Source organism: Crinia signifera, chromosome 4 (genome assembly GCF_055691185.1).
Source record: "Crinia signifera chromosome 4, ASM5569118v1, whole genome shotgun sequence".
NCBI classification, from domain to species: Eukaryota; Metazoa; Chordata; class Amphibia; order Anura; family Myobatrachidae; genus Crinia; species Crinia signifera.
Genome location: NC_139220.1, coordinates 203,511,281 through 203,539,264, shown reverse-complemented (window position 1 = coordinate 203,539,264; position 27,984 = coordinate 203,511,281). Strand labels below are relative to the sequence as shown.

Sequence of the window (27,984 nt, the reverse complement as noted above, 5' to 3'; positions counted from 1 at the left end):
TGAAAAGTGATAAAATAGAGAGTGAAAAATTGCCAACCAATCAGCACCTAACTGCCATGTTACAGGCTGTGTTTGAAAAATGACAGGTAGGTGCTGAGTATTCGGTATGAAATCCAGACGGTTAAAATCCAGACAGGGTCGAAATCCTGAATGGGTCATAATACAGACAAGGACAAAATCCCGACAAGGACAAAATCCTGACATTTAAAATGCAGAGAAGGCAGGGGTGCCCGCTGTCACCGCAGTTATTTGTGCTGGCAATCGAGCCCCTTGCCTGTAAACTGAGGGATGCTCTGGAGACCCGTGGGGGCCCAGATGCCTATAATATCATCTCACTATACGCTGATGACTTACTAGTGGGACTATCTGACTATCAAAGAGACTTAGATAAAGTGTTAAAAGTTATACAAGAATATGGGAGCTACTCTGGGTTAACAACTAACCTAAGCAAATCGCAGCTGCTTATTACTGGAGGAGAGGGCAACTCGGTAATTTTGCCACCATGTTATCCACCAAGGGTGAAACAGTTTAAATACCTGGGTATTATTGTGGCAGAAGATATGGGGAAATATGTAGTAAATAATCTAGACCCGATAATTACAGAAATTAAAGTAAAATTTAAAAGCTGGTCAAAATTGCCCCTCACTGTAATAGGTCGTGTCAATCTGGTCAAGATGGTCATCCTGCCCAAGGTGCTATATGCACTACAGCATGCACCAATTTATATTGAAGATACTGTATTTAACAGGATTCAAGGAATCATCTCTTCCTTTGTATGGAAAAATAAAAGACCCAGGGTTAGGATGGCCACCTTGACTAGACCATGGAAAAGGGGGGGACTTTCACTACCCAATTTCAAGCTATATTACTATGCCTCACAATTGGCACAAATAAAGGGTTGGATAAACGGGCATGAACACTCTAAAGAGCTGCTCAGGTTACTTGCTATGGTGGCACCTAGGCATACGCCCTTACAGATACTATTGACGAAAGCGAAAATCAAAGTTCAGGTGCCCATAATCAAGCAGGCCAGGAAAATATGGCAGTGGGTTAGTAAGACACAGGGGGTAGAAGGAACGGATCCGGATACATTTTTTTTCTCCCTTAAAAACTCTGAAATAACGAAAGAGCATCAGGTAGCACGCAAATGGAGCCAATATGGAGTGACATCCATGGGTCAAGTTTATGCAAATAATCACCTGAAGTCTTTCACTCAAATGCAGGAAGAATTCGAAATTCCAGGGCAAATGTTTTTTAGATTTCTGCAATTGAGGAGTGCGCTCTCAGTGCAGGAGAGAGAACAGGGCTTTGGCATAATCGAATCTACTGTAAAAAAGTTCATAAATAAGATTGGAGAGGCCAAAATGGTCTCAAAATGTTACCAATATCTGTTAGAAATTACTCAGGTTGAAGATCTGGATGGTCTAAGAGTTAAATGGGAAAAAGAGGTAGCAGGGCTAGACATACAAACATGGAAGATAGCTCCTAATTCTGCTACTGTCGCAACAAACTCCGCTAGAATACAACAAATTCAGTTTAATGTTCTACACAGGACATACATGACCCCGGAAAAGATTAGCAAATTTGCGTCTGATTATCTTAATAATTGTCCTTCATGTAATGAGTTAAATTGTGTTTTTTTTTTCATTTAATTTGGGAATGTAAAATAGTAAGGAAATATTGGCAAAAAATCGAATATATAATGATACAATGTGGCATACCGGTACAAAATGCCACGCCCCTGGCATATATACTAGGAGTCTGGCACAGTGATCAAATGTCGTTTGGGCAAAGGCAACTGGCTATATATTTGAGCTCTATTGCAAAAGTTATTATCGCACGTTCGTGGATGGCAAAAACTGGTCCAGAGGTGAGAGTTTGGATCAATCTGGTGAATCTCACCTGTGAACATGAAAGACATATTAGTTTCACGCGCAACACCACAAAAAAATTTGTCGCAACTTGGGAGGGTTGGTTTGTCACTAAATATTATAAAAAATAAAAGTAAGGGAGAGAGGGAGGGAAGGGAAGGAAAGATAAAGAATTGCTCGATTGGGCTCTTACACATGAGTACACGAAGATATGTAATTATAAAAAAAAATTGTCAGGGTAATGGCCTCTTAAGAAAGAAAGGAAAAAAGGGAAAAGGATAAAATATATATAATAAACACTATAATGTTAGAAGAGAAATATAAAAGTATTAGGACACTTGTTCACTTTCACCTGTGGTGTTTTATTTTTTTTATTTTTTATTATTATTATAACCTTGGCCTGACGCGACAGTAACCCAGAAAAAGGGGGTATTCTGAGCCCTCAACAGTTAAATGCCCTTGTACAATAGAAATCCTTGCTTTATTTAGACAAAATAAACCAGACGCAATAAAATAGGGCCGTGCTGGACTCACAGCGATAAGCATATCCATCTAACACGGAAGGTGTATGATTCTCCGTATGGTTTATGAAATGTAAGCATATTGTAGCGGCCGAGGAATGCAGGTTGTGTTTGTTTGTTAGTCTTGTATAAGTATTATGTAAATGTATGGTATTGTATTGTCTGCTGTATTCTATGTCTTTGTCTTTTATATTTGATTGTATGTTGTAAGAGAAACAAATAAATACTATAAAAGAAAAAAATGCAGAGAAGGACAAAATCCCGACATTTATAATCCCGACAGGGTCAAAATACTGACATATAGAATGTACAGATGAAACAGTCAACATTGGTCATCTCACGGCTCGACTTGGTCATCTCACGGCTCGACTACTGCAATGTTCTCCTCACCGGACTCGCTCAATCCCAACTGGCTCCTCTCCAATCTGTCCTCAATGCTGCAGCCAGGCTTATCTTCCTCTCCCGCCGCTCTAATTCTGCCACTCCCCTTCAACAAAATCTGCACTGGCTTCCATTCCCCTACAGAATCCTCTTCAAACACCTCACACTCACATACAGGGCCATCTCTAATTCCATTGCTCCATATATCTCTAACCTCATCTCCATTCATACACCCTCCCGCCCTCTACGGTCGGCTGACGACTGTCGTCTCTCCTCCACCCTGATCACTGCTTCCCATGCTAGAGTACAGGACTTTGCCCGTGCTGCACCCCTTCAGTGGAACGCACTCCCTCGCTCCATTAGACTCTCCCCGACCTTCCAAAGCTTCAAACGGGCACTGAAATCTCACCTATTCATCAAAGCATACCCTTCCACTGCATAAACCAGCTGGTTCTCCGACCCCTTGCTTTTTTACATCCTGCTATCTAACCACCACCCACTCGCGTGCACCTCTTGTAATCTGTCTGTCTCCCCTTCCTACTAGATTGTAAGCTCCTCTGAGCAGGGCCCTCTTCCCTCCTGTTGTCAAAGCCCACTTCTCTTCACATTTCACTCACAGCTCTCCTATACTCCAACACTCAGTGACCATCTTTGTCCGCATACTCATCTCCATCATTGGCATCTAGCCTCTAGTTGTATGTTGATTGAGTCCTCACTACTTATATTTAAGCTGTAATGTGTATTGATCTGTGGTGCTCTTTATTTGTACTGTATTTTTGTTATTTATTCAATGTTATGCCAAGCTTTGTCTCCCTGTATTGTTCCTTTGTACGGCGCTGCAAAACACTTGTGGCGCCTTATAAATAAAATTATAATAATAATAATGACTTTCCGTTGACAGGTCACGAGATCGACATGGGTTTTTTCACAGTTTTTTTATCCAAATGTCGACACAGTGGACATGGACACAGTTGGAGGTGAACCGCAGCCGCTCGCAATGCTTCGGGCACACTATTTTATTCTCCCACCACGCCCTAGTGGATGGTAGGGCATGAAATACCGCCTGTCGGCTCAAAAAAACAGTGAAAAAAACCATGTCGACCTTGCGACCTGTCGACACAAAGTCATGTTGACTGTTTCACCTATACATTCTATATGTCGGTATTTTGACCCTGTCGGGATTTTAAATGTCGGGATTTTGACATTGTCGGGATTTTAAATGTCGGGATTTTGTCCTTGTCGGGATTTTGTCCTTGTCGATATTATGACCCATTCGGGATTTTGTCCCTGTCGGGATTTTGACCGTCGGGATTTTGACTGCATCCTGGTGCTGATTGGTTGGTGGTTTATCACTCTCCATGTTATCACTTTCAAGTCCTAGTACATCTCGTCCTTAAAGCACAAGTAACATTGCCCTATTTCTACCAAATGTAATATTGTAATGAAGTATCAAACAGATAAAAGAGAATAATGTTATGTCTGTGTTATTATTAAATGCCAAAATTGCACTCTCCATATCATAAAGATGGAAAGAGAAAAGATATTGGCAAGAGTGATCTATGCAATGAAATCAAGGGCTGATAACAAAAATTATGGAATCATGTTTGTATGCTTGTACGGCAAGCGCCTACTACTATCACAATCTGTCATACAATCCATCTGCTGCATGATTGTATGATTGAAGCTTCATTTAAATAGGGGGCTGGCCTACTAGGATCAAAAGGATACGAGTACCAAAAATCTTTTTTTTTTAATTTACAGGTTGCCAGCAACTACCTATCTGCTCACATCTGCTGTGTTATGGCATTATTAAATAGCCTGAATGCAGTGCAAAAGGAGGACCACCACTTCTTCAGCCGCCCGCCCGTCTACTGCTTGGAAACTTCTGTGGCTCCCAGCATCTTCACTGCCACAGGCCACCCGGAAGTTGCACCTCTCTTCTCTAGTAGTCAGGGAGAGAGAGTCACATGCAGTGGTGCAAGTAGAATTTTTTTCTTGGTGGTACTGATAGCCTCCACCAAAAATGGGCATGGTCATGTGTCATCAGGGGGCGTGGTCACACAAAGCTAGAGGAGTGACTAAATGACAATAGAGGCGTGGACACAGGAGACAGGGAATTAGAAACTGGGAATGACTGGGGGTGGGTTGGCTCTTGCTTGGGGGAGAGCCAGGCAGCTTGTGCTTACAATAGTGGAGCCTGCTCTTCATGCTGTCGGCGCTGCTGATGCCTGTCAGTGTGACAGGCTAAATCAGCAGTAGCCGGTAGCTGCATACAGCACCAATCATAACGCTGGGTGGGCGGGCTGCGGATGCATTATATTTAGACTTAAAATGAAAATAGAAATGACAGTGGATCAGGGGTAAGTGGTACTGCGTAACTGCAACATATTTCTTACAGGTACTCCGTACCACACCGTACCCCCTTACTTGCAACACTGGTCACATGACTCTGCTTGTATGAGCCATCTAAAGACAGATTGCATGTGCTTAAAAAGCACATGCACTCTGCTCCCAATCCCAGTTGATCTGACGTGCAGCACGTCAGATCAGAGGACCAATCCTCCAATCTCCTGAGGCCGGGAGATTGTGTGATTGTATGATTGTGTACACACGATGTGCACACAATCTGCATACAATCCATCTTACAATCAATTGAGATTGTATGATTGGGTACAATATCTTTCTGATGTATGGCCCCCATACATTAGGCCGACTTGTCCTTAGGACAAGTCAGACCCAATTCTCCTGTGAGCCACCCGGCAGCTCCCCGGGAGGCTCACATACAATTTGTCACTTGATGATCCAAATTTACATGTGATAAATCGCTTGCGATTTACCACATGTAACGGGGAGCTGCGGGCAGTGAGGAGGTGAGGGGCAGGGGGGCGCTGGTGATCCTCATCAGGGGGAGCAGTGGGGCGGGCGGCGGGTCCCTGAGCACTTAGCTGGCCGGGCTGGGGCGCAGGGAGCCGTGCAAGAAGCCACTGCCGTCAGCGGGAGCAGGGGGGGCAGCGCAGAGTACCAGAGAGCCGGGCAGGAGAAGACGCTGCCGGGCAGCGGCGGGACTCGGGAGCAGAACACTTGAAAAAAAAAAGCCCATACAAACGCATAGGAAGCCATTGATTGGCTGAGACCTGCATATCTGGCAGAACAAAGTTCAAATCCTCTTGCAGTGGTTCCTTGTGAAATTATCCACCTATTTTCTGGGTAAAGCAAATCCTACAAGAACCGGTAACAGTCATATCATCCATGTAAGAATTCTGACAGGTCACATGTTAATCTTACGCTTAACATCATTACTATCTACTGCCTCTTCAGAACCTACACAAGATGGCAACAGGTGAAATGGGCAGCAACTGTGATATCTGCTCAGTCATGACCTGTGGACACAGGGGCGGATTGGCCCACCGGGAAAGCAGGCCATTTCCCGGTGGGCCGGCCCAAAACTCATTAAAAAGGGGCCGGCCGCGCTCCCCCCTGGGCTGGCTGGGCCGCGGGCAGTGGCCGCAGCACTTTGTCCAATTCCAAAATGGCCGTGGGAGGGCTGCTGCGCATGCGCACGCAGCACCTCCCAGTCTCCCAGCTCCCGTTCTAGCAGCAGCAACAGCAGGTGAGCCACCCGCCGATTGCTGCCGCCAAGGTGCATTAGTGCATACCGCCGTCCCCACCCCCCCGCTCCCGGGCCGGATTCGAGACCCAATCTGCCCCTGTGTGGACAGTAGCACTGGTAGCATTTAGACCTTATGGGGCCCTAAGCAAGACACTGGTTTGAAGCCCTCCTCATTAATCCATAGAACTAAAGTTTGCTGCTGATTGCAGATGGCATCGTTAAAATACCTTGGCGTTTGCACGGTCTACCAATAAATGCTCAGCTGCCTGAACATCGGCATTGTGTCCAAATCTGAATCAGGCTCTAAGTCTTTTGGAAGTAGGCTTAATACTTGTGTCACATTTAAAGTAAACCGATTGCCCACATACAATGGATGAAGCCATTTTGTGTGTCCAAATAAGTTTTTATCCTATCAATGAACAACAAAGGGACTTGATGGGGCCCCTTGGGACCTGCTGGGCCCTAGGCTGGAGCCTAGGTTGCTTCATGGAAAATCCACCTCTGGTAGCTCATCTTTCTACTGGCTTTGATATCTGTGGTTTTCTTTCTTGTCCTCAGTCCTTCCCCTTTTCATGGCCTGCCCTTTTACATGTATCGCTAATGTTTCCCATACATGCTGTGATTTTGATGGCCAGACAGATGATTTCAGTAGTGATTGCCAACAAATTGGATGATGGTCACATTTCATTTTCATTTCATTTCATTTTGGTTACCACCCACCTGCTTTGTACACTATCAATCAGCTCAGTTCTAAATACAAGATCTGGTGTTCAGGATCATAGGTGATTTGACATATGTATGAGCACCTTTACTCAATCATACAAGTGATTGGGGGCCTCACTCAGGGGTGGGTGCAGTGTAAATTTGGATGCAGATAGAGGGAATGGCGGTAGGCATTTAACAAGAACTAGGCCTGGATCCATTTTAAGAAGAACCAGTCCTGGATGCCTCCTTGCCCATTGGACATCTGGCCTGAGTTACTTCATGTCACTTACATAAGTGAACACCACCAAGTACTTTGGCACTGTCTACAAGGACTTTTGCCCCCCCCCCCCCCCCCCAGTGCCCTAAGGACCTCCATTAAGGACCCAATCCAATTAACATCTTGTGCAAAGACAGGCCGAAGGAGGAAGGGCTCGTCATACTTACCTCACGGAAACATCTACAGAGGACTTATGGACCATTATACTTGAGGATTCCATTAAAGGGTCAATATACCACCAGGACATTATAGGAACGAACACTGGCAAGTTCCAGCTAGACTCAACTGCAGTCGGTTGACCAGGGTTCGCAAATACTCGCTATAGTGAGTATTTTACCCACTTTGGAGCACCAGGGACTCATTTTTTATGAATGGCTGGGTCCCCTGGGATGCGCTCCACCCATTTTGGCGTGCATGCCGTGTTAATATGTGTTACAAGGGCGGAGGGATCTGTTTCCCCCTCAGTTGTGATGCGACCGTGAAGAAGACACAGCGTGACTTACGGACGTTTCACACATCTGCTGGGCGCGAAAATGAAAGGGTCCCTGTCACCGCAGAGTCTTAGACAGCAGTGCATGGAAGCCGCATAAGCTGGCTCCTGCACTGTGCCTCAACAACACACGGCTGGAGTCAACACCAGAAGCAGCTGCTCAGCAGGGGAACAGAGCTGCGACTGGTGTGAGGACGGAGCACAAGGAACTGAAACCAGCATTGGGGGCCAGAACCAGGGAGGTGTGACAGTGTGGACGGAGCAGACCCGGGCATGAATTAGAGGTAAAAGGGGTGCGTGGTCCATTTAGCAGGCTGCTTGGCTGTATCATGTAAGGGGATTTGTTGCTAGCAGGACTTGGGCTGCAGACTTCCCTCCTCCTCTCCTACCTCGCGTGCTGCTCTCTTGTTGTGTCACTGTCACCTCCTCCAGGCTCTGAGTGCTGGCTGTTAATGGCCCACTTGTCCCCTCCTCCCCTCACTGCATGGCTGGCAGAGAGGCTACAGCTCACCAATTAACTTTTAACAGGCAGAGCTGCCTGTAGGAGAGGAGCCTATAGACTCTGCTGGGATGTCACTAACCCCCCTCCTGTTCCTGCTGCCATTACCTTTATTTTTGTTCTAGAAACAATGGACAGGGGCAGAATCCTAATTGGTGCAGCTTAGGTGCCCCTATTCTGACATTTTGCCTTTTTCTAGTATATGTGTATCTTGCTTTATGTGAGTGGGCAAATTGCCAATTGATACCCCCCCCCCCCCCCAACCCACAATAGCCACAATTTTGGGGTGCCCAAATCTATGTTTGCTTACAAAAAAAAAAAATAGGCTAAGGCTGGCCCTTGGCTCAGGGTATATGCCATATGGAGGAGAAGAGAAGGCTTCTGTATGTGTCATGCTGGGGAAGGGGACCCAGAAAAGGTCAAGTAATCCCCAATTTTTGTAAGTGAGGGGTCCCAGGGACCCATAATTTTGGGGGGTTTTCGCGATCACTGGTGACCATACTGCTAATGCACATTTTAAAAAATAGGATTTGAATTTTCTTTCATTTTATTTATGTGTTGATTTTATGTACAGTATTAAATGATGAATTGCTTTCATTGACATCTGGTGATTAGTGCAGTTACTTACCTGGTTTTATCTACTTTGTTATTGGGGAGTGACGCGTCCTTGTTTTAGTAACAGCTGCTTCCCAAGGTAACACATCGCACAGCGCCAGTGGCGTAAGTTCGTCCCAGGTGCCCGGAGGCAAGATGAATGTTGGTGCCCCCCCCCCATACACACACTTTATTATATATAATGCAATATGCTACGGTGCCACTGACTTCAGCATATATTCATGGTTTAACTTACGCTTACTCCCTCCTTACTTGCTCCTCTACCTCCGTCTGTCACCCCACCGCCTCACCATCAACTGTTCAGCCCTACACCTCTCACTCCGTCCACTTCCAAGCCCTGTCGCCCCTGCATCTCTCACTCTATTCACCTCTACGTCCCCCTGTCATTTCTCATTCCCTCCTCCCCTGCACCTCTCCTTCTGTCTGTCACCCCGCCTACATCTCATTTGACCTCTCACCCTACACCTCTCACTCCTTGCACCTCTCTGTTGACCTTTCACTTCTGCACCTCTCTCTTCCTCCACATCTCTGTTCCCCTTTCACACTCCTTTTCTGCACCTTTCCGTCCCCCTGAACTTCTCAATTCCACCTACTTGCACCTCTCTGGCCTCCTGTCACCTCACTTCCTCCTTCCCTGCAACTATCCGTCCCCATGTCACCCCTGCACCTCTCACTTCCTTCTTCCCTCACTGTCACCACCTCTCACCTCTTCCTTCCCTTCACCTCTCACACCCTCCTTCCATTCACATATCTGTCCCCTTATCATCGCTTCACCTCTACATCTCCTTCAACTTTGTGGTACTCCCAACCCAGGAATTTTATTGGGGGTTTCTGTATAATATATATATATATATATAGTGAGAATGCTAGGGTGCCCTTCACGACCTGATAGATACAGGCAAGGGAATGGCAACACTGATTGTTAGTATATAGAAATAAACAGTGCAGACAGCACTGTGCTTTTATGTTGCCGTTCCCTTGCCTGTATAAGTATCACAGCATACAAATACAGTACTGGGAAAGGACTATGGGTGAGACTATGGGTGAGGTGCAGGGAGAGAGGGGGAAGGCAGGGTGAGAGGCAGAGGCGTAACTAGACATTTATGGGCCCCAGTGTGACTGAGTGTGAGGGGCAGTGTGACTGAAGTGCTGGCTGGGGGTTAGGTGGGGGTGGGGGCAGTGGGATATAGTAAAGTTGGCTGATTGGTGAGAGAGGGGGTTCAAGGTAGCAGGGACGGCTGGGGCGTACTGGACTGGAAAAGGGGAGTACTGACCTTGATATGACTTGCCTGGCCCATGCATATTAGAGATGTGCATGCACACTCAGCTTCCCCTTACTGGTCCTCAGCACCAGATGCTGCTGCTGAGATCTGGGGTGATTATGCAGTCTTGCAGGGGCGTAACTAGTGCTGTGAGGGCCCCATAGTAAAATGTTTAAAGGGCTACCCTCCACCACCAGAGAGTGGAGTGCAGGAGGGTAGGGGGGGGGGGGGGGTAGAGGAGGAATAGAGGTAGAGGAGGGTAAAGGATAAGATGGGGGTAGAGGAGGAGAGAGCTGGTGGAGGAGGACAGAGGGGCGACAGAGGAGTGGGAGGGGTAGAGAAGGGCTTAGGTGAGGGGAGGCAGAGGATGTGAGGGGCTGCAGAGGAGGAGAGGGGCAGGGGTAGACGAGGTGAGGGGGTAGGGATATAGGATTCGAGGGGCTGTAGAGGACATGAGTGGGGTTAGAAGACATGAGGGTAGGGGTAGAGAAGGAAAGGGCGGTGGAGGATGTGAAGGAGAGGGAGAGCAGGGATTTGAAAGTGTTTAAATCCAAACGCCACTTGTACCTCCAGCAGTGGGGTCTCCTTCTGCTCATCAGGCAGAACTCCTGGCTGGGTTTAACGCTGCCGGGTTCCCTGCTCATTGTGGTGGTGCCGATGCGTCAGGCCAGGGCTCCCTGCTCACTGTAGCAGTGCTGCCATGCCGGGACTGACTGGGAACTCCTGGCCGTGTGTAGCGATGCCAGGGTTCCCTGCTGTCACTGTGTGTAGCTGTGCCGCTGCGCCGGGGCTCACTGTAGTTGCGCCGGGACTTCCTGCTCTTTGTAGTAGACTAGCAGTGGTGGGGCATCTTGGTTCAATTGAGGGGAGTGGGAGGGACGGACGAGCGGTGCTACTACTGGTAGTAGTAGTAGTGCTGCAGCTGAATCGCAGCGCTGCGGGAAACCCGCTCATTAGGTATGCAAGGGGCGGGGATCGGCACAGTGAATGATCGGGTCCCCACCCCTTGCGTACCAAATGAGTGGGGACCGGCGCAGCGTACAAGTCCAGCGAGGTCCCGACTCCTTTGCGCTGGGGCACTTTTCCTCATAGGGGCTGCTGGACTCCCAGGAGGCAATGGAGCCAGTGCCCCCTTTAAGGCTGGCGCCCGGCGGCAGATGACTCCATTGCCTCCGGGAGTTCTGCCACTGCACAGCGCCCCAGATATATTGTTATATCTATTTTTTTCCTTTGGCTACTGAGACATATGCATGTCTCTGATGTGTCACTGCCATAGACCGTGTATTCTGAGCACCCATAGGGCTACTAAATCGTTTGATGGTGCAATGGATGTGTGATCAGTGGTGCTGATGGTGTGACTTTGCGCACGTCGGCAGAGTAGAGACACAGCAGTAGTTGTATCTGTAACAGTGTGCAAAATTTGAAGTTTGCAGGTATGTCCAGCTCTGAAACAGGCTCTAGGTCACTACAAAATCTCCTTAAAGAATTTTCTAAAATAACATGTTCTGCTATTAGCATTCTCATAAAGGTGCATACACATGGGGCGAAATGTAATAGGGTGTGATTTTTTTCGTAAGAAAAAAATCGCACCAAATCGCACCTTTAAAAATCTCATTTTTTGCCGCGAATTCGCATATGTAATGAGATGCGAATTTGCGGCAAAAAAGTGCGATATGGTGCGATTTCGGGCGCTTTTTTAGTACTGAAAATGTGCGATTTTCAGTCATGAAAATCGGCACATTTTCAGTACAGTGCGCTGTGTTGTAAAAAAAAAAAAAAAAGAAAAAAACCGGCGTGCGGTCCCCCTCCTAAGCATAACCAGCCCCGGGCTTAAAAAGCCGGTGCTGGTATAATAAAATCAAAGGAACAATCTAGTTGGGGTTCCCTGGATTTAATAAAACCAGCACCAGGCTCAAGGTCCGGCGCTGCTTCCCAAAATACGGGGGACAAAATGACTAGGGGTCCCCTGTATTTTAAGAACCAGCACCGGACACAACCAGCCAGCAGGGTAATGCCACAGCCGGGGGAACTTATTATATAAGCTCCCGCGGCCAAAGCATTAACCCCCTGGCTGGTCAGCATGGGCAGGGGTCCTGGGGAAGTGGGGACCCCCCCCCAATGAAGGGGTCCCCCCCATAGGCGAATCTAGAACTATGGTAATGGGTGGTCCCAGAACCAGACATAACAGCAGGGGGATCTTTGCGCGGCGTAGCCGCACGGCAAAAGGGGGCGTGGTCTCATGGGAAGAAGGCGTGGCATCATAAAAAGGGGTGTGGTATTACACGTTAGACCATACACAGTAATGCCCATTACACATTTTAGCAAACTCCGTAATACCCATTATGCCGCACACCATAGTACCCATTACACATGATGCCGCACACCATAGTACCCATTACACATGATGCCGCGCACCATAGTACCCATTACAAATGATGCTGCACACATAATGCCCCTTACACATGATGCTGCACACATAATGCCCCTTACACATGGTGCTGCACACCGTAATGCCCCTTACACATTAAGCCACACATTATGTGTAATGCCCCCACATACCGCCACTTGTAGCATCCCTTAAGCAATGCCCCCAAAAGTGCCACTTACTGTAAATTTTTATATGAGCCTTCGCTGCTGCTGCAGGGAGAGATGGAGAGCGGTGCAGCTGCTTCTATGGGGAGAGGAGCAGAGCGCAGCGCAGAGCACGCTCCCACTCCCCTCCTGGTGCCCCCTCTAGCCGAGTGGACATTTGAAATATTGTGAGCGCCGGCACCACATGATTAAAGGGGGGGGGTGCGGGCTGAGGTGAAAGCGGGGAGAAGAATTGGAGCGGAAGCTGCAGGGGTGACAGTCATTGACAGCTGGGCAGATAGCAGGGGGCTGCCCGGCTGTATTCAGAGCACTGCAGGTCACGGCTGTTTGAAATAATGGTACTTATGTAATATCTGGACTCCCGTTTTTCTTATGAGACCGCGTCCCCTCGCGGGGCTCGCTGCGCTCACCACGCTTCGGGCACGGTGGCTCGCTACGCTCGCCACACTATATAAAATCAACTCCATGCGTAGTTGGATAGTAGGGGTATGAAAAAATGGGGTGCATTTAACATGGGAGTCCAGATAATACATACGTACCGAAATAATACCCCTTTCACAACAGAAGATGCAGGGATTTACCCGGGAATATGGTCCCAGGATCATGCAGGGACATTCCCAGGCTGACCCCTTATACACCAGCCTAGTCCCTGCATTTTCTGGTGTGAGGGGGAGAAACAACCACTCCCCTCTCCCTACCCCCCTTTAAAAAAAACAGCTATATCTTCGGAACCAACTGACCCATTTACATAGGACCAGTATCATATTGAAGAACTTTTGAGTTGGCTTCGAATGATTTTGGTCCCATGAAACTGGGCTGTTTGGTTCCAGAGAAATCTGTCCTCAAAGAACATAAACAATCATGAAATTACATTTAAGAAAAAAAAAAACGGTTGACCTCAATATCCCTGGAACCAATTAACCCATATGGATCCAGCCTGGTATCAGATTGAAGGCCCACCGATTTGGGTTCGACTGAGATCAAACTCGAGCTTCAGGGATGCCGAAGGGGGAACTGGCAGCCATTGAACTGGGTGGGGGTCGGAATTAGCGGGTCCCATGTTATCCTATAGGGAAAATGTTCCAGCTTTGCCTGGCCGTATCTCTGGTTCCTAGGGGGCTAGAGACACGGAGCTGGGCTTGTTGGAAAGCCCCATCCCTCAGCTACAAAATGGGCTAATAGGTGGTCCTGTGCACCCCCGGACCACCCCCTAGATTCGCCTATGGTCCCCCCCCTCCAGGACTTACCAGCTCATGCTGATAGTCCGGGGCTGTCCCCTCTAGATGCGCAGAGATGTTCCTTCCTCGGCGTCTGTATTCAGAATGATTTCTGGCCAATAAGGAGCCGACTTTCTCGGCTCCTGATTGGCCAGAAATCATTCTGGCCAGAGACACCGAGGAGGAAACATCTCTGCGCCTGTCAAAGTCCTGCGAGCCGGGTACCAGATGGGAGCAGCGCTGTCACCGAAGAGGATGCCGAGGTCGTCGCCGGGGACCAGGTGAGTAGGATTTGCTTCCTTAGGTACCCCTGGGGACTACCTCGGATCCTGGACCCCGGATTCTTCAGCCCAGGAGCCCCGGAACCCCAGGACCAGCCCCGGAACCAGGACCAAGGCCCCGGAACCGGACTCTTCTGCCCTGGAACCCCGGAACCCCAGGACCAGCCCCGGAACCAGGACCAAGGCCCCGGAACCGGACTCTTCTGCCCTGGAGCCCCGGAGCCCGGACCCAGGATCCAGGGACCGACCTACGGGCTCAAGGTAGGTAAGTATCAGTGTGTGTGTGTTATGTGTGTATTAAACTTTTATTTTACAGTGTGTCAGTGTGTTTTTGTTAACTATTTTTTCTACTGTTGAACTACAAGTGCCAGCGGGCCCTTTAATGCCCCGCATGCTGGGACTCGTGGTTCTCCAAGTCCCAGCATGCGGGGTAGGCTTGCTGGGACTCATAGTTCGCCAGTAAAAAACAATAGTTTTTATTCTTTTTTTTACACAATCCATCAGCCCGATGCCCACCGCCCAGGGGCATCGGGGACAGCCCCGGACTATCAGCATGGGCTGGTAAGTCCTGGAGGGGGGGGACCCCTTCATTGGGGGGGTCCCCACTTCCCCAGGACCCCTGCCCATGCTGACCAGCCAGGGGGTTAATGCTTTGGCCGCGGGAGCTTATATAATAAGTTTCCCCCGGCTGTGGCATTACCCTGCTGGCTGGTTGTGTCCGGTGCTGGTTCTTAAAATACGGGGGACCCCTAGTCATTTTGTCCCCCGTATTTTGGGAACCAGCGCCGGACCTTGAGCCTGGTGCTGGTTTTATAAAATCCAGGGAACCCCAACTTGATTGTTCCTTTGATTTTATTATACCAGCACCGGCTTTTTAAGCCCGGGGCTAGTTATGCTTAGGAGGGGGACCGCACGCCGTTTTTTTTTCTTTTTTTTTGTTTTAACTATTTTTTTACAACAGAAGCATGCACAGATCTCAATGATCTGTGCATGTTTCTGATAAAAGCGCCAGGCAGAACCTGGTCTATTTTTTTTTGCGATTTTTAGTAAGCTTTACTAAAAATCGCAACCCATTAAATATGCAACTTCTATCCTTTTTAATGGGAAAACATCTGGATGCGATTTTTAGTCTAACTAAAAATCGCACCTTTAAAAAATGCGATTTTTCCCGCAAATCGCACCCTATAAAATATGCGATTTTCGGGAAATGGGCGAAAACGGCATATTTTGCGGGAAAAAAAACAAAACGCCTCCCATTACATTTCGCCCCATGGTGCAATTTTGGTTTCCAATTTTGACTGTAGTCAAAATAGTAAGAAACGTTAACCAAAAATCGCAGTGTGTTTGTACTGCTTGCATTACTGATATGCGGCCCACAAGGCCGGTATCGCAATTAAAAATAGACTGTGCAGGCAAGGCGATTTTTACTATGTTGCATACAGTGTATTTGGCCAGGTTGGGATCGTTTGGTCTACAGCATGTTGGTCGACAAGCATTAGGTCCACACCATAAGGTCGACATGGGGAAAGGTCGACATGGGGAAAGGTCGACGTGGCTTTAGCGTGACAGGTCTTTAGGTTGACACAAGTATTAGTTCGATATGGTCTAGGTCGACAGTCAAAAGGTCGACATGGGTTTTTTCACAGTTTTTTTTACCCGAATGTCGACACAGTCAACATGGACACAGTTTGAAGTGCACCGCATCCCCTCGCATCACTCGCTGCGCTCGCGATGCTTCGGGCACTATTTTATTCGCACATCACGCCCTAGTGGATGGTAGGGCATGAAATACTGCCTGTTGGCACATGTCGGCTCAAAAAACAGTGAAAAACCCCATGTCAACCTAGAATGTCGACCTAGACCATGTCAACCTAAAGCTTGTGTTGACCTTTAGACCTGTCGACCCAAAGCCATGTCGACCTAGAACCATGTCGACCTTGACCCATGTCATATGTAGTGGTTTTAGATAACCTGCGCTCACTCCTATGTGTTTTCAGGGGCTGCTATGCCTGTGCTGTCCAAGCTCACAGGGGTAATTTATGCAATAAATAGTGGGCTAAGCGCTCACCTTTATAATAATCAGTATGAGGCTGATATATGTGCAAGAAAACTTGTTTATTTATGCAAAAAAAAGTGCAATACATATATTTGCAGAGTTTGGAAGGTGTTGGAGAGGCGGTGTGGGGGGAGGGGGGATCTACCAAGATCCGAGCGCACCAGGACAGAACATCACGCCGAGGGACGGAACTTCTACAATCTGATCAATTGAAAATACAGGTACTCCTGTGGGTGACTGGGACGCAAGCTCCCCACAACCCATTTTCTCCATCCGAGACTGTGTTTATCTTCCCATTCCCCCCTCCCCCCACACCGCCTCTCCAACACCTTCCAAACTCTGCAAATATATGTATTGCACGTTTTTTAGCATAAATAAACAAGTTTTTTTGCACATATATCAGCCTCATACTGATTATTATAAAGGTGAGCGCTTAGCCAACTATTTACTGCATACTTGACCCATGTCGACCTAGAACCATGTCGACCTATCTCCATGTTGACCTAATGGTGTCGACCCAATGCTTGTCGACCAACATGCTGTAGACCAAATGACCATATCCAATTTGGCCATAGTCAAAATTGCAAGTGCACATAGTCAAAAATCACGAGTGCATATAGTCAAAATCATCCATAGCCAGAATCGGACTGCAGGTGCCCCTTAACCTGAACACATGGATATATTTTGTTCATATTTTTACTACAGTAGATCCAAATAAGCAAAATTTGATGCACTGACAATTGACATATGGAACTAAATATGTCTAGTTGATTAGGACGGATCTGGACAGCTGATGTTGTCTGGCATGGTAGTGTGAGAGGAATATTGGCTACACTCTTTTCTACATGTAATCTGGTACACTCAAAACAGGAAATTCTTCATATTCTCAGTATTCTTTCTCTGATTTACGTAATGAGGTCGGTTGGGTTTACCTTTCACAAACTCAACTAGTCACTTCATTTGTACTTTACAAAGTATAAAAGCACCACATGGTTTTGTTACAGGAAGGCAGAGAAGAAGCACCAAGTATTATGCTTAAATCTATATGATCAGACTTGAATTATCAACCAATCCCAATAGGGCCGTACATATGAGTGTGCTAGTGGTGCCGCCAAACAGAGCTAATGGTTCTGTTGGTGAATTCTTTGGTGACTCTCTGTCCCTGCATATGGTTAGAAAGTTGCCTTGAGCAGAACCCTGCAGCCCGGATCTCTACGACAGTGGCAGCCAAAACATTATTTAGACGTTCCAGGCAGGCAATCTGCCATTCGTGCAGCCCCCCTAGTGCGTTCTGAGGACACTATGGGCAGTGTTGCATTTACCAACATAAGTGGTCATACCTCTTCATGACGTCATCGGGGCATATTCAAGGGCAAGGCCGTGCAGAGGGCACAGTGCAGCCCCGTTAAGCACTGATTGTGAAAACTTCTTATTTCCCACTGACAGCTCAGTCTCAGGTTTAATTGTAGTTTTCCAGGATTTACAAAATGTGCTCTAACGATATTTTGAATTGTTGTACGTGCTACATAGAAAACGGTGCTGGTGTATTATGTTGGCTCTCAGCTAGGCCGATGGATCATCAGTTCAGATAACCCACCAACCTATCTGACATTGTTAGTTCAATGAGTTGTACCTGACGTCACAACTGGGCAGGCATTTACATGTGCTCATCCTGTAGTGACGTCAGTCACTGGAGACCTCTGCAGCAAGCATACACTAAAAGCCCCCATACACTAGGACAAGTTGGACCAAATTTCCCTTGAGCTGACCTGACAGCTCCCTGGGAGGAGGAGCTGCAGCAGTGGCAGGGAGCGAGAGAGCTGGGCAGTGGTGATTTGCTGGGTGGCCAGCAGCAGGTGCCGGGCGCTGGATGGGAAGCGGCAGCAGAATTTTCAAAAGACTGGCCGGCTGCTGACTGAATTCTCTCAGCCAATCAGTGACTGGCCAGTCTTTTAAAAATATTTTTTAAAATTCTGCTGTGGCTTTACGCCCCTGCTTCTGCCAGCTGCCTGTCACCTACCGCTGCCCACCCTGCCACTTGTCGGCACCTGCTGTTGCCCACTTCACCGCTGGCACACACCTACGGAACCAATACATTGTGGGTGCTAAAAAGCACCTGCGATATGCCGCTAATGGGTCCGATCCGATAAATTTTATGTGCAGTGGGTTCAATCTGTAGGGTCTGACCCGGTGAGATGTCACACACATCCGATTTGGGCCAATGGATCAGGTGAAATCAGCCCAATTTGTTGTAGTGTATGGGCACCTTCACACACAGTACACTGCACCGCTATATTACCAGATATATCAGTCATAGTCTGTGCCGCAGGACTGATGTGATATGTCTGTGAACGAGGGGGTACACACCTCCCGATCCACCCATAATATATTGACTGTTCAATGGAACAGACAATGTATTGGCCAGTGTGTACTTAGCTTTAAAGAGAGACTACCTGACTGGGTGTCAGATGTTCTAAGCCTTAAATAGTGACAAAGTGGAGAGTAATAAAGTACCAGCCAATCAGCCCCTAACTGCCATGTTACAGGCTAGGAAAAGAAAATGTGCCTGGATGCTGATCTGTTTTTATTAACAGCTGATCTGTTACTTACCGTAAGTGGTGTCAACTACAACTGAATTTAGCCAGCAGGAAACTGATGCCCACACAAAAATGAGGAAGGTATGTGGGGTTCTGCACAGTGACAGAATCACTACAGCACATTACGTCCTAGTTATGTGATGCTCTATGTTTGAAGTTATTCTAAGTTCAATACATACTGTTAGGTACACGAAAGTCAATATTTTTACTGGGGTCAGCTAACCAGTCATAGACTAAAGAAAGCTAATAGAGGGTTTAGCAAAGTAGTCCCTTTAATTACATTTCAAAATGTACTATTTTTATAAATAAATGTAATGGGCAGACCCTTTTCCACTTTAAAGATCGTTGACGTTAGGAGGCGTTCGTACATAACCAAATCCAATGAACACGTTCTGCTTCATCTTGATAGTTATGTGCTTTTATGACTCACTCATTAGAATTATTTAAAATATGTTATCAAATGAAAACACTGTCTGCTTTATATATTACACCAACTAATAACATGTAGCTATGTATCTCAGGACACGCTGCCTTACCACATTCAAGATTGTAAATTGTTGTCCATGATAGTGTCGGTACTTGTGTATTAGCACGGCGCCCACAATTGCTTAGTGGGCGATTCTGCATAAGAAAATCGCATCGCATGCGTTTTTTGGCATGCGGTGCGATCGCATGCAATGCAATTTTCCTATGTAATTTATTCACTGCTCTCTGGCCGGGGGCGGTGCTATGCGATCGTACCGCACGCAAAATCGCATGCGATCGCATGCGATTTTATAGGGTGCGATGCCATTTACTTTACTATACACTTCTATGAGATGCAATGAGTTTTAGGCACCCCCCACTATCCACGCCATCCCTCTCCTAGAACACGTCCTCCCGACCTTTTCATACCCCCACTATCCACGTCGGCGTGGAGTTGATTTTATATAGTGTGGCGAGTGCAGCGAGCCACCGAGCCTGAAGCGTGGCGAGCGGACGCAGAATACTTGTAACGTAATCCGCGTCCGCTCGCCACGCTTCAGGCTCGGTGGCTTGCTGCGCTTGCCACACTATATAAAATCAGCTCCACGCCGACGTGGATAGTGGAGTTTGAAAAGGTCGGGAGGACGGACGTCACCTGAAGCCGCCGCTACAAGCCGGAGCCGCTGACTGGCACACATGCTGCAGTGAGCCGCCTGTTGTTTACAGTCATCTGAACTTAGGTAGATTCTAGGGCAAGCTAGTCAGCTCCCACCTGGACCCTCTCAATATCTCTAAAAAGAGCTGTAACATATTTGCTGCACATTTTATTTTTCTTTTATTATTTATTTTATTTTTTATTTTTATTTAAATTTTTAACTATTATTTTTTATTTCTATTTTCATTATTTTTACTCACTATTCTGCTTCCTTAACCCTATACTTTTAGGTATCACTCCCATGTTGTCTTAACCTTCATCTTTATTCCCCACCCTTAAATCTGGTAGTATCCTTTCTCATATAAACAAGCACCGAGTATTCATCTTTGCTTATAGCAAATATTCTCCTCAACTAACCCTAACTACTGGGCAGCTCAAACACTAAGCGCAATTTCGTTTCTGGGACATCTGTCCCTTATCCTTCAAATATATATATATATATATATATATATATATATATATATATATATATATATATATATATATATATATATATATATATAGGTCTAGTGTCCGTGAGTCTCCAAAACACTGCCATCTACTGGCAGAGAGTGAAACACATCTCACAGAGGGTAGCAGACCAGCTTTCTAAGCTTTTGCTTTGAGCGGGCTTACTAGTACTGTATAATAAGTCTGATGTACTTACCCAGCAAACACTGTTCCCACTGCTGAAATAAACCATTCTGGTGAATTAAAGCCAAGAATTCCAACACTATAAAACCTTTTCAATCCCAGCTGCAGATAAAGAAATGACATATTGTAAGTAACTGTAGCGCTGAGCAACTATGTAGCATAATTTTAGATGACTCAATTCTATGCAGACAATAAATATAATTTGATTTTAGCTATAACCTTTATGATTATTTATATAAAATAATACAATTTGTTATTTTGTAATAAACTTGTTTATTCTGTTGGCTCCAATTGTACACATTCAGAGTTTTTTATTTGCAAAATATTTTTTTGCATCAGTGTAAAAAATAAATAGGGTTGACATTTTTTGAGGATGTCTTAAAGGCCTTTTGCTGCATCAGCATTTGCCCACAGTATCTGCTTTCTGTCTGTTTATTGCAGATATAGCGTGAAATGTAAAATGGTGCGATTTTTTTTAGACAGCTAAAAAAAAATCTCACCATATCGCACATGTCACATTTGAGATTTTTGGTTGAAATTCGGAAATGTAATAGGATTAGATTTTTTTTAGCCAAATTCGGAATCCGCACGCGATTTCTGGCGATTTTTAGTAATGGGAGTGTGCAGTTTATTAGACAAGATTGTTTTTTTTTAGTAATGAGAGTGTGCGGATTTGTGTAAATTTTTTAAAAAATATGGCGTGGGGTCCCCCCCTAACCAGCCCCGGGCTCTTTGAGCTGGTCCTGGTTCCCCAAATATGGGGGGGGGATCGTGGGTATCCACCGTCATTTAAAAACTAGCACCAAGCTCTTGGACCGGTCCTGGTTCTGGGGGTCCGTATTTTAAAACCAGCACCAGGCTCTGATAGCCAGCAGTGTCATGCCACAGCCAGGGGACACTTTTTTATACAAGATCCCCTGGCTATCCAACCAAGCTTCACCCTTCCAGGGCTGAAGCCCAGGGCAGAGAGTGTCGGCCGTTTAATTTGTGTAAAAATAAAATATAATTTAAATATTGTCACCTGCAAGCAACTCTACTGCTGCCCGCTCTTACAACTACTAGGGGGCCCATTTATTAAGGATTACATACTACCGCCCAGTAATATGCGATTCTATCACGTGGATGTATCACCCTGCACACGCATGGACAGGGCTCCAAATGGATCAGGTAATCGCCGCCTGTCCAGAGTGAAATCCCGCCCTGTGCAAGCCTGAAAATTTCTTAGCATGGCTTGGGAAAATTATCTGGATTGGCAAATAGATGAAATCCATTCGCAATCACTCACCAATTAATGATTTTCCTAGTGTGTGCAGTCTGTGCATTGCCCAGGACTTATTCAATGGCTGCGATAGAAACAATTGGATCCAGGCTGTAGCTGACCCTCACGTCGGGCCTGCGTTTTCCCTGACACTCCCAGAAAATGCGTGGTATCATCACCCCCAAATGCCAACTTTCTGTCAATCAACTTGTGTACGGCCAGCACTCAAAAAAGGATTTTATCACAGGACGGACTTGCACACGGGTGCTATGGTCCATACGCATGTGCAGTCCATCGATAATCGTGTGACCTGTTATTTCTTTCTTAAACACAGTACAATTTATGCTTAATGCAACTCTCTGGGCGGTATTCAATGAGCCTGATTCGCCATGTTTTTATGGCGAATTTGTGCTGTTTGGCAAATTTTTGACAAAAAAAACGTTGAATCACCCTATTCAATGTCCACATGGCGAATACATTTGAAGGTTTTTTCGCCATGATTCACCGAGTAGCAATCGCTATTTTTTTATGGTGAAGTGGAAGGTGAACTTTTAAAATAAAGTGTTTTGTGTTTTACAATTGGTGTCAAAAAATCGGGAATTTTATTCTGAGGAGGGGCATGCTACTTTTATTCATGTGCTGTAAGCACATGAATATATATTTAGCAGCCAGCAGGGGGCGCCGGAGCCGAGCCGCACATTACATATTCATATATTCACTGCACACGATCGTTACGATCGTGTGTAGTGAATATACGCTCCCCTGCTGGCATCCCCGGGGGGCAGCCTGTGCTGCCTGGCACCCGGGGAGCCCACCTAACCCCCACAAACGTTCTGGGCTAGGCAGAGAGACTTCCATCTCTCTGCCTGGCACCGTCCTCAGGCTCCCTGCGGCAATCGCCGCAGGAGCTCATATTCGCCAGTCAGGGGCAGCGAGCCCCTGACACGTTGAATACCGGAGCCCGCCGGCTCCGGAATGTGGCGAATGTGCGGCGAATGTGCAGCGAATCCTAAAAAGGATTCGCTGCACCTCGCAGGTATTCTCATTGAATACCGCCCGTTGAATACCGGAGCCCGCCGGCTCCGGAACGTGGCGAATGTGCAGCGAATCCTAAAAAGGATTCGCTGCACCTCGCAGGTATTCACATTGAATACCGCCCTCTGTCTTTGTCCATCATTTCTTTTCTGCAGAAAAGGCAATAAATGTTAAATGCTGACAACTATCATCAAGATATAGTATGATATAATGAAAGACAGGTCAGAGTGCCATTGAATTCTGGATAAATGTAATTGGTCATAAGTGTTCTTTGTTGGAAGATTACAGCACATTGACTTAATGATTTCATACAGCTCAGTTCTAACATTCTTCCAGTCTGACTCTACGACATTCTAAGACTGTTGCTATAGCAACAGTGGCACTTGTCGTTAGTCATACTAATAAGCACAGGAATTCTTCTTTTGTTTTTGCACATTGCTCTTTAACAAACGTTAGGCCTCACACATATGGTTGTTAATATATTATGAAGAACGTTTCAGAAAAGGCCTCTAGAATTATTTTTGGTACTTGTGTAGTGTATGGCGCCGTGCGTCTGAGTCCCCTTGCGGGGCTCGCTTCGCTCGCCCACGCTGCGGGCTCGGTGGCTCGCTTCGCTCGCCACGCTATTTAAAATCAACTCCATGCCAACCTGGATAGTGGAGGTATGAACTATCCATGTTGGCATGAAGTTAAGTTACTTTTTTGGACATATTTCGTGGCGAGCGTACACCAGGAAGTAGCACGCTGGCGCCGTGAAACTACACAAGTACCTTATTTTTTTATTGCCACTTATCAGGGGGCAATAAAGTATTTCTAATCGGAGCAATTTAGCAAAACAATTTTGCAAAGGCAGCTAAGAAATACTAAAATGTTTTGGAAATACAGTTAAAACTGGACAAAATTTTTTTATAAAAAAGATTTTTTTTTTCAAACTTTTGAAACAATAAAAATTGCTTTATTTAAGGGATAAAATATATACTGTATAATATAGTATTCTTAGCACTGTTATGAGATGTCACCAATAGTGAGGCGTACTGTTTATCTATGGGGGATACAGATAAAGCCTGTTCCATTAGCCAAACACAACACTTTTACCACAATAGCAGTTTTTGTCCTGATTTTCTTGCTGTTAAATGCTGGTGAATCAGGGACACACATGCTTCTGCGTTCGCATCTTCTGCCCCGTTAATTGTACTGAATGCCCTTCCATTGGTGTATGAGCCTGCGTCTGTATGCTCAAGGACTGAGACGCCATCTTTGTGCATCTTTAGAGGCTGTAATACCGCTTGGTGCATTAGAATCACCCATCAATTGCACAATGGAAACTTTTATCAGCCCTATGGTAGGTACAGATTTTCTGTCTATGGCCTCCAATGTGAGTGATTAAGTGTTGGGGCTTTTATGAGCTGGCGATTCTTATACACATCCCATGATTCTTTTACATATGCCTTAAATCTGTAGAGAATAAATGTTACATGGCAATAACAGGACTGATTAGTTACCAGTGACCTGGCAGTGCAATGGGTGCATTCTTTTGCATGGAGACGAGTGGTGGCTGCAGATCACACCACACATAGGGCCAGATTCGCTAAGCTTCAAAAGTGATAAAATGGAGAGTGATAAACAGCCAGCCAATCAGCTCCTACCTGCCATCTCACAGACTGTGTTTGAAAAATGTCAGACAGGAGCTGATTGGCTGGCTGTTTATCACTCTCTATTTGATCACTTTTGAAGCTTAGAGAATCTGGCCCATAGTGCTGGGGGTGGGGGTGGGGGTGGGGGGGGGGTATCTGTTAGCACATATGACCATATGTGCAGAGGTATGTGCTGGCTTTAGGTCCCAGGGGATCGGCAGCGCGGTGTCTGCCACAGAAATAACTAATCGCAATCCTCCCGCAATTTGACTGAGAAGAAGTTGACGTTTTGAGGTGGTAACCTGCTGTTTTCTGGGAGTCTCAGAAAGAGCGCAGGCATACCAGGCATTTTAATGGAGTGTGTGTGGCGTCAGCACTGGCCTCCTACAGCCTCTATCTGTCGCAGAATTGTGGAAGGGTCAGACTTAAGAAGATAATGGTACTGCGTTAATACATTTCATTTATTAAAATTGTAAGAATGCAACTGAATCAACAGGTGGCCATCTGAAAAACATCCACCTACTGTACATAGTAAAGGTTAGTATAGCGCTCACCTCCAGGGGTTTTCTGTTACAGCTGCTGGTCTCTGGGAGAGGGCTAGTCTCCTGTAGTCATCACTATAAACAGGGGTGCAGAGACCTGCGCTCTGTGATGTTTGTGTACTCATTTTGTGCAATGCAAATGAATACTAAATGACTCTTGCCTTAAATACGGTGTTACAAATAAATGTTACAAATAAGTGTCCGAGCGATGCTACTGGAGCACTTAGCTAGGTGTGGTAAGGCACGGGCTGTGTCTGTTCCCAGTGGTGCAGATGGTACCTTATTTCTACTAGATTTATGTGGAAAAAACTGTTAAATAAAATAAATTGGAATAAACACAAAAACAAAAATAAAACCAAACCATACATACATTTACAATTTATGTATATTTAGTCAAAATAAAACCTACAGTATGTATCCTCTAAAATTGCTCATATATGCAAGCTGATAAAGTCCATTGATCATAGTACATTTTGTAAGAATAACCTTAGGGATCAATTCAGGACTTGCTGTTGGCATAATACAAATAGCAGTCCGCACTGGGTAATAGTTAAAGTGCTTACCACCCTTATGTTGCTGTGTTCATCAATACTCTCTCAATGTGGCCAACTGAAGTGATTCCCCAGATCATGTTTATGTACAGAATTAGAATATGAATGTGTGTGTAAAAAAATATGAATGCGGCTAAATTGTTTTAAATGAAGGGCTGAAATAATATTCTCACCTTTAGGAAGCTTTTGGCAGCTCGACGACAGAGGTTATAGTACTCCATGAAGTTAACATGTTCCAATACCCCATCCTTCTTGCTTGAAAGGGCATCTAGAGTACCATATTTAGCCACACACTCCAGAAACATCTGGTGGACAGTTATAGGAGTCTGCGGACATGAGGAGTCAATGCGTAATTGGACTGATCCATCAGCAACTGTGGTCCATAATTTATCTGCACAGACACATTTCATACAAGGATGAGAAGAATTTATCAACTATTCCATAATAACTATATTTCTAACTAGAATCATATTTTTGGTTAAAATATTTCAGTACATGGGGCCAGATTCTCTAAGCTTCAAGTGATAAAATGGAGAGTGATAAACAGCCAGCCAATCAGATCCTACCTGCCATGTCACAGACTGTGTTTGAAAAATGTCAGGTAGGAGCTGATTAGCTGGCTGTTTATCACTCTCCATTTTATCACTTTTGAAGCTTAGAGAATCTGGCCCCATGTCCCTTAACTATTGTTCTTGTTCCCTACAATTTACTTATGTACTAATATACTGTACTTCATACTATAATCTAGGATAATAGACGTGACCATATTAAAGAAGAAAACGAACCACACAGTGGGGTTTATTTACTAAGATGGGAGTTCTTTTTCAGATGGGCTGCTGCTATGGGTAACCAATCAGAATTTACTTGATTTACTGGATCCATCTACAGTTATATTCCAGCCCCGGACCAGACCTGCACAATTGATTCAGGACTTTTTGAGCCCCAACCATGGATCAAAAGCTCTTTCCTGTGCTGTAGCTACTACTCCACTCCAGGATACTCCTTGCCTATATACAAGCTTTCAGCGAGTGAGGACCTGCAGATAGCGAGTGTATGAGGACAGCTTTGGGAAATATTCCACATGCAATTGGAGGTCACCATAGGAACAGGACTTGGACACTATCCACTAACATATGCTTCCAGAGAGACTGGTATTCCAATACAGTATATTCCTTAAAATTAGAAAGTACCATACATTTGCCTCAGATGTCCTCCAGGGGGGAATCTGTATTAGTCTAGGCGATTTGCAGGAAAAATATTCGTTCCCAGATTTGAATGCCTTCACATACTTACAAATAAAACACTATATAGACACCCATCATTTTCCCTCCAGGATGCTAAAATCTCCTTTGGAACGCTCATGTTTAGATGAACCATTCAGGAAAGGAATGATCTCGTCTTTATATAATTTACTATTAACATCATCAGAACCCCCTGCACCAAATTTTGAACGCCAATGGGAGATTGATTTGGGAGATACACCAGAAGAAGATTCTTGGCCTGTAATTCGGGAGCGATTATCTAAAAATTCAATCTCAACCCTGATTAAGGAGAATGCATATAAAATTTATTATCGCTGGTACTTAGTACCAGCTAGACTAAATAGAATGTATAGTTCAGCTTCCCCCCTATGCTGGAGAGGTTGTGGTGAGTCGGGCACTTTCCTGCACATATGGTGGACTTGTCCTAAAATAGTGGCTTATTGGGAAGAAGTAGCAAATTTATTAAGTAAAGTATTACTAACTAAAGTAACTAGGGACCCATGGTCTTTTCTGTTGGGACCCTCTTTCAGAAAAATTAGCAAGCCACATACTAAGTGCGGCAAGATGCCTAGTTGCATCACACTGGAAGAATGAAAACCCTCCTTCAGTTCAAACAGTGGCAAATAAGATCTGGTTTGTAGCTTCAATGGAGAAGATAACAGCTTTTCTACAGAACAACTCCATAAAATTTATTAAAATATGGAACCCATGGTATGTTTTCACACAATCTATACAGGGCAGGAAAAAACATGACCATCTTGTGAATCTAGTATTATAAATTTTAATTTTGACCTTTTACATGATAACTCTTTTGAAAAAGCATCTCTGAAGAACTCTTACAAATTGAATATCCCCGGGCTATATTTTATTTAAATTTTTTTTTTTTTTATTAATTTTATATTTACTATGTCCTTC

At 45.5% G+C, this 27,984-nt stretch overlaps 1 protein-coding gene across 4 annotated transcripts in view; it reads right to left on the bottom strand.

The window, feature by feature from the left end:
- ACSBG1 (acyl-CoA synthetase bubblegum family member 1) overlaps window positions 1–27,984 on the bottom strand; it is a 71,671-nt gene that overhangs the window by 29,311 nt on the left and 14,376 nt on the right. For all 4 annotated transcript variants that reach the window (XM_083183473.1, XM_083183474.1, XM_083183475.1 and 1 more), the window contains 2 exons: window positions 25,981–26,198; window positions 20,801–20,889 (listed from right to left, as the gene is read on the bottom strand). In XM_083183473.1, the coding sequence (XP_083039599.1) occupies window positions 20,801–20,889; window positions 25,981–26,198 (307 nt within the window). The remainder of the gene's footprint in view (window positions 1–20,800; window positions 20,890–25,980; window positions 26,199–27,984) is intronic.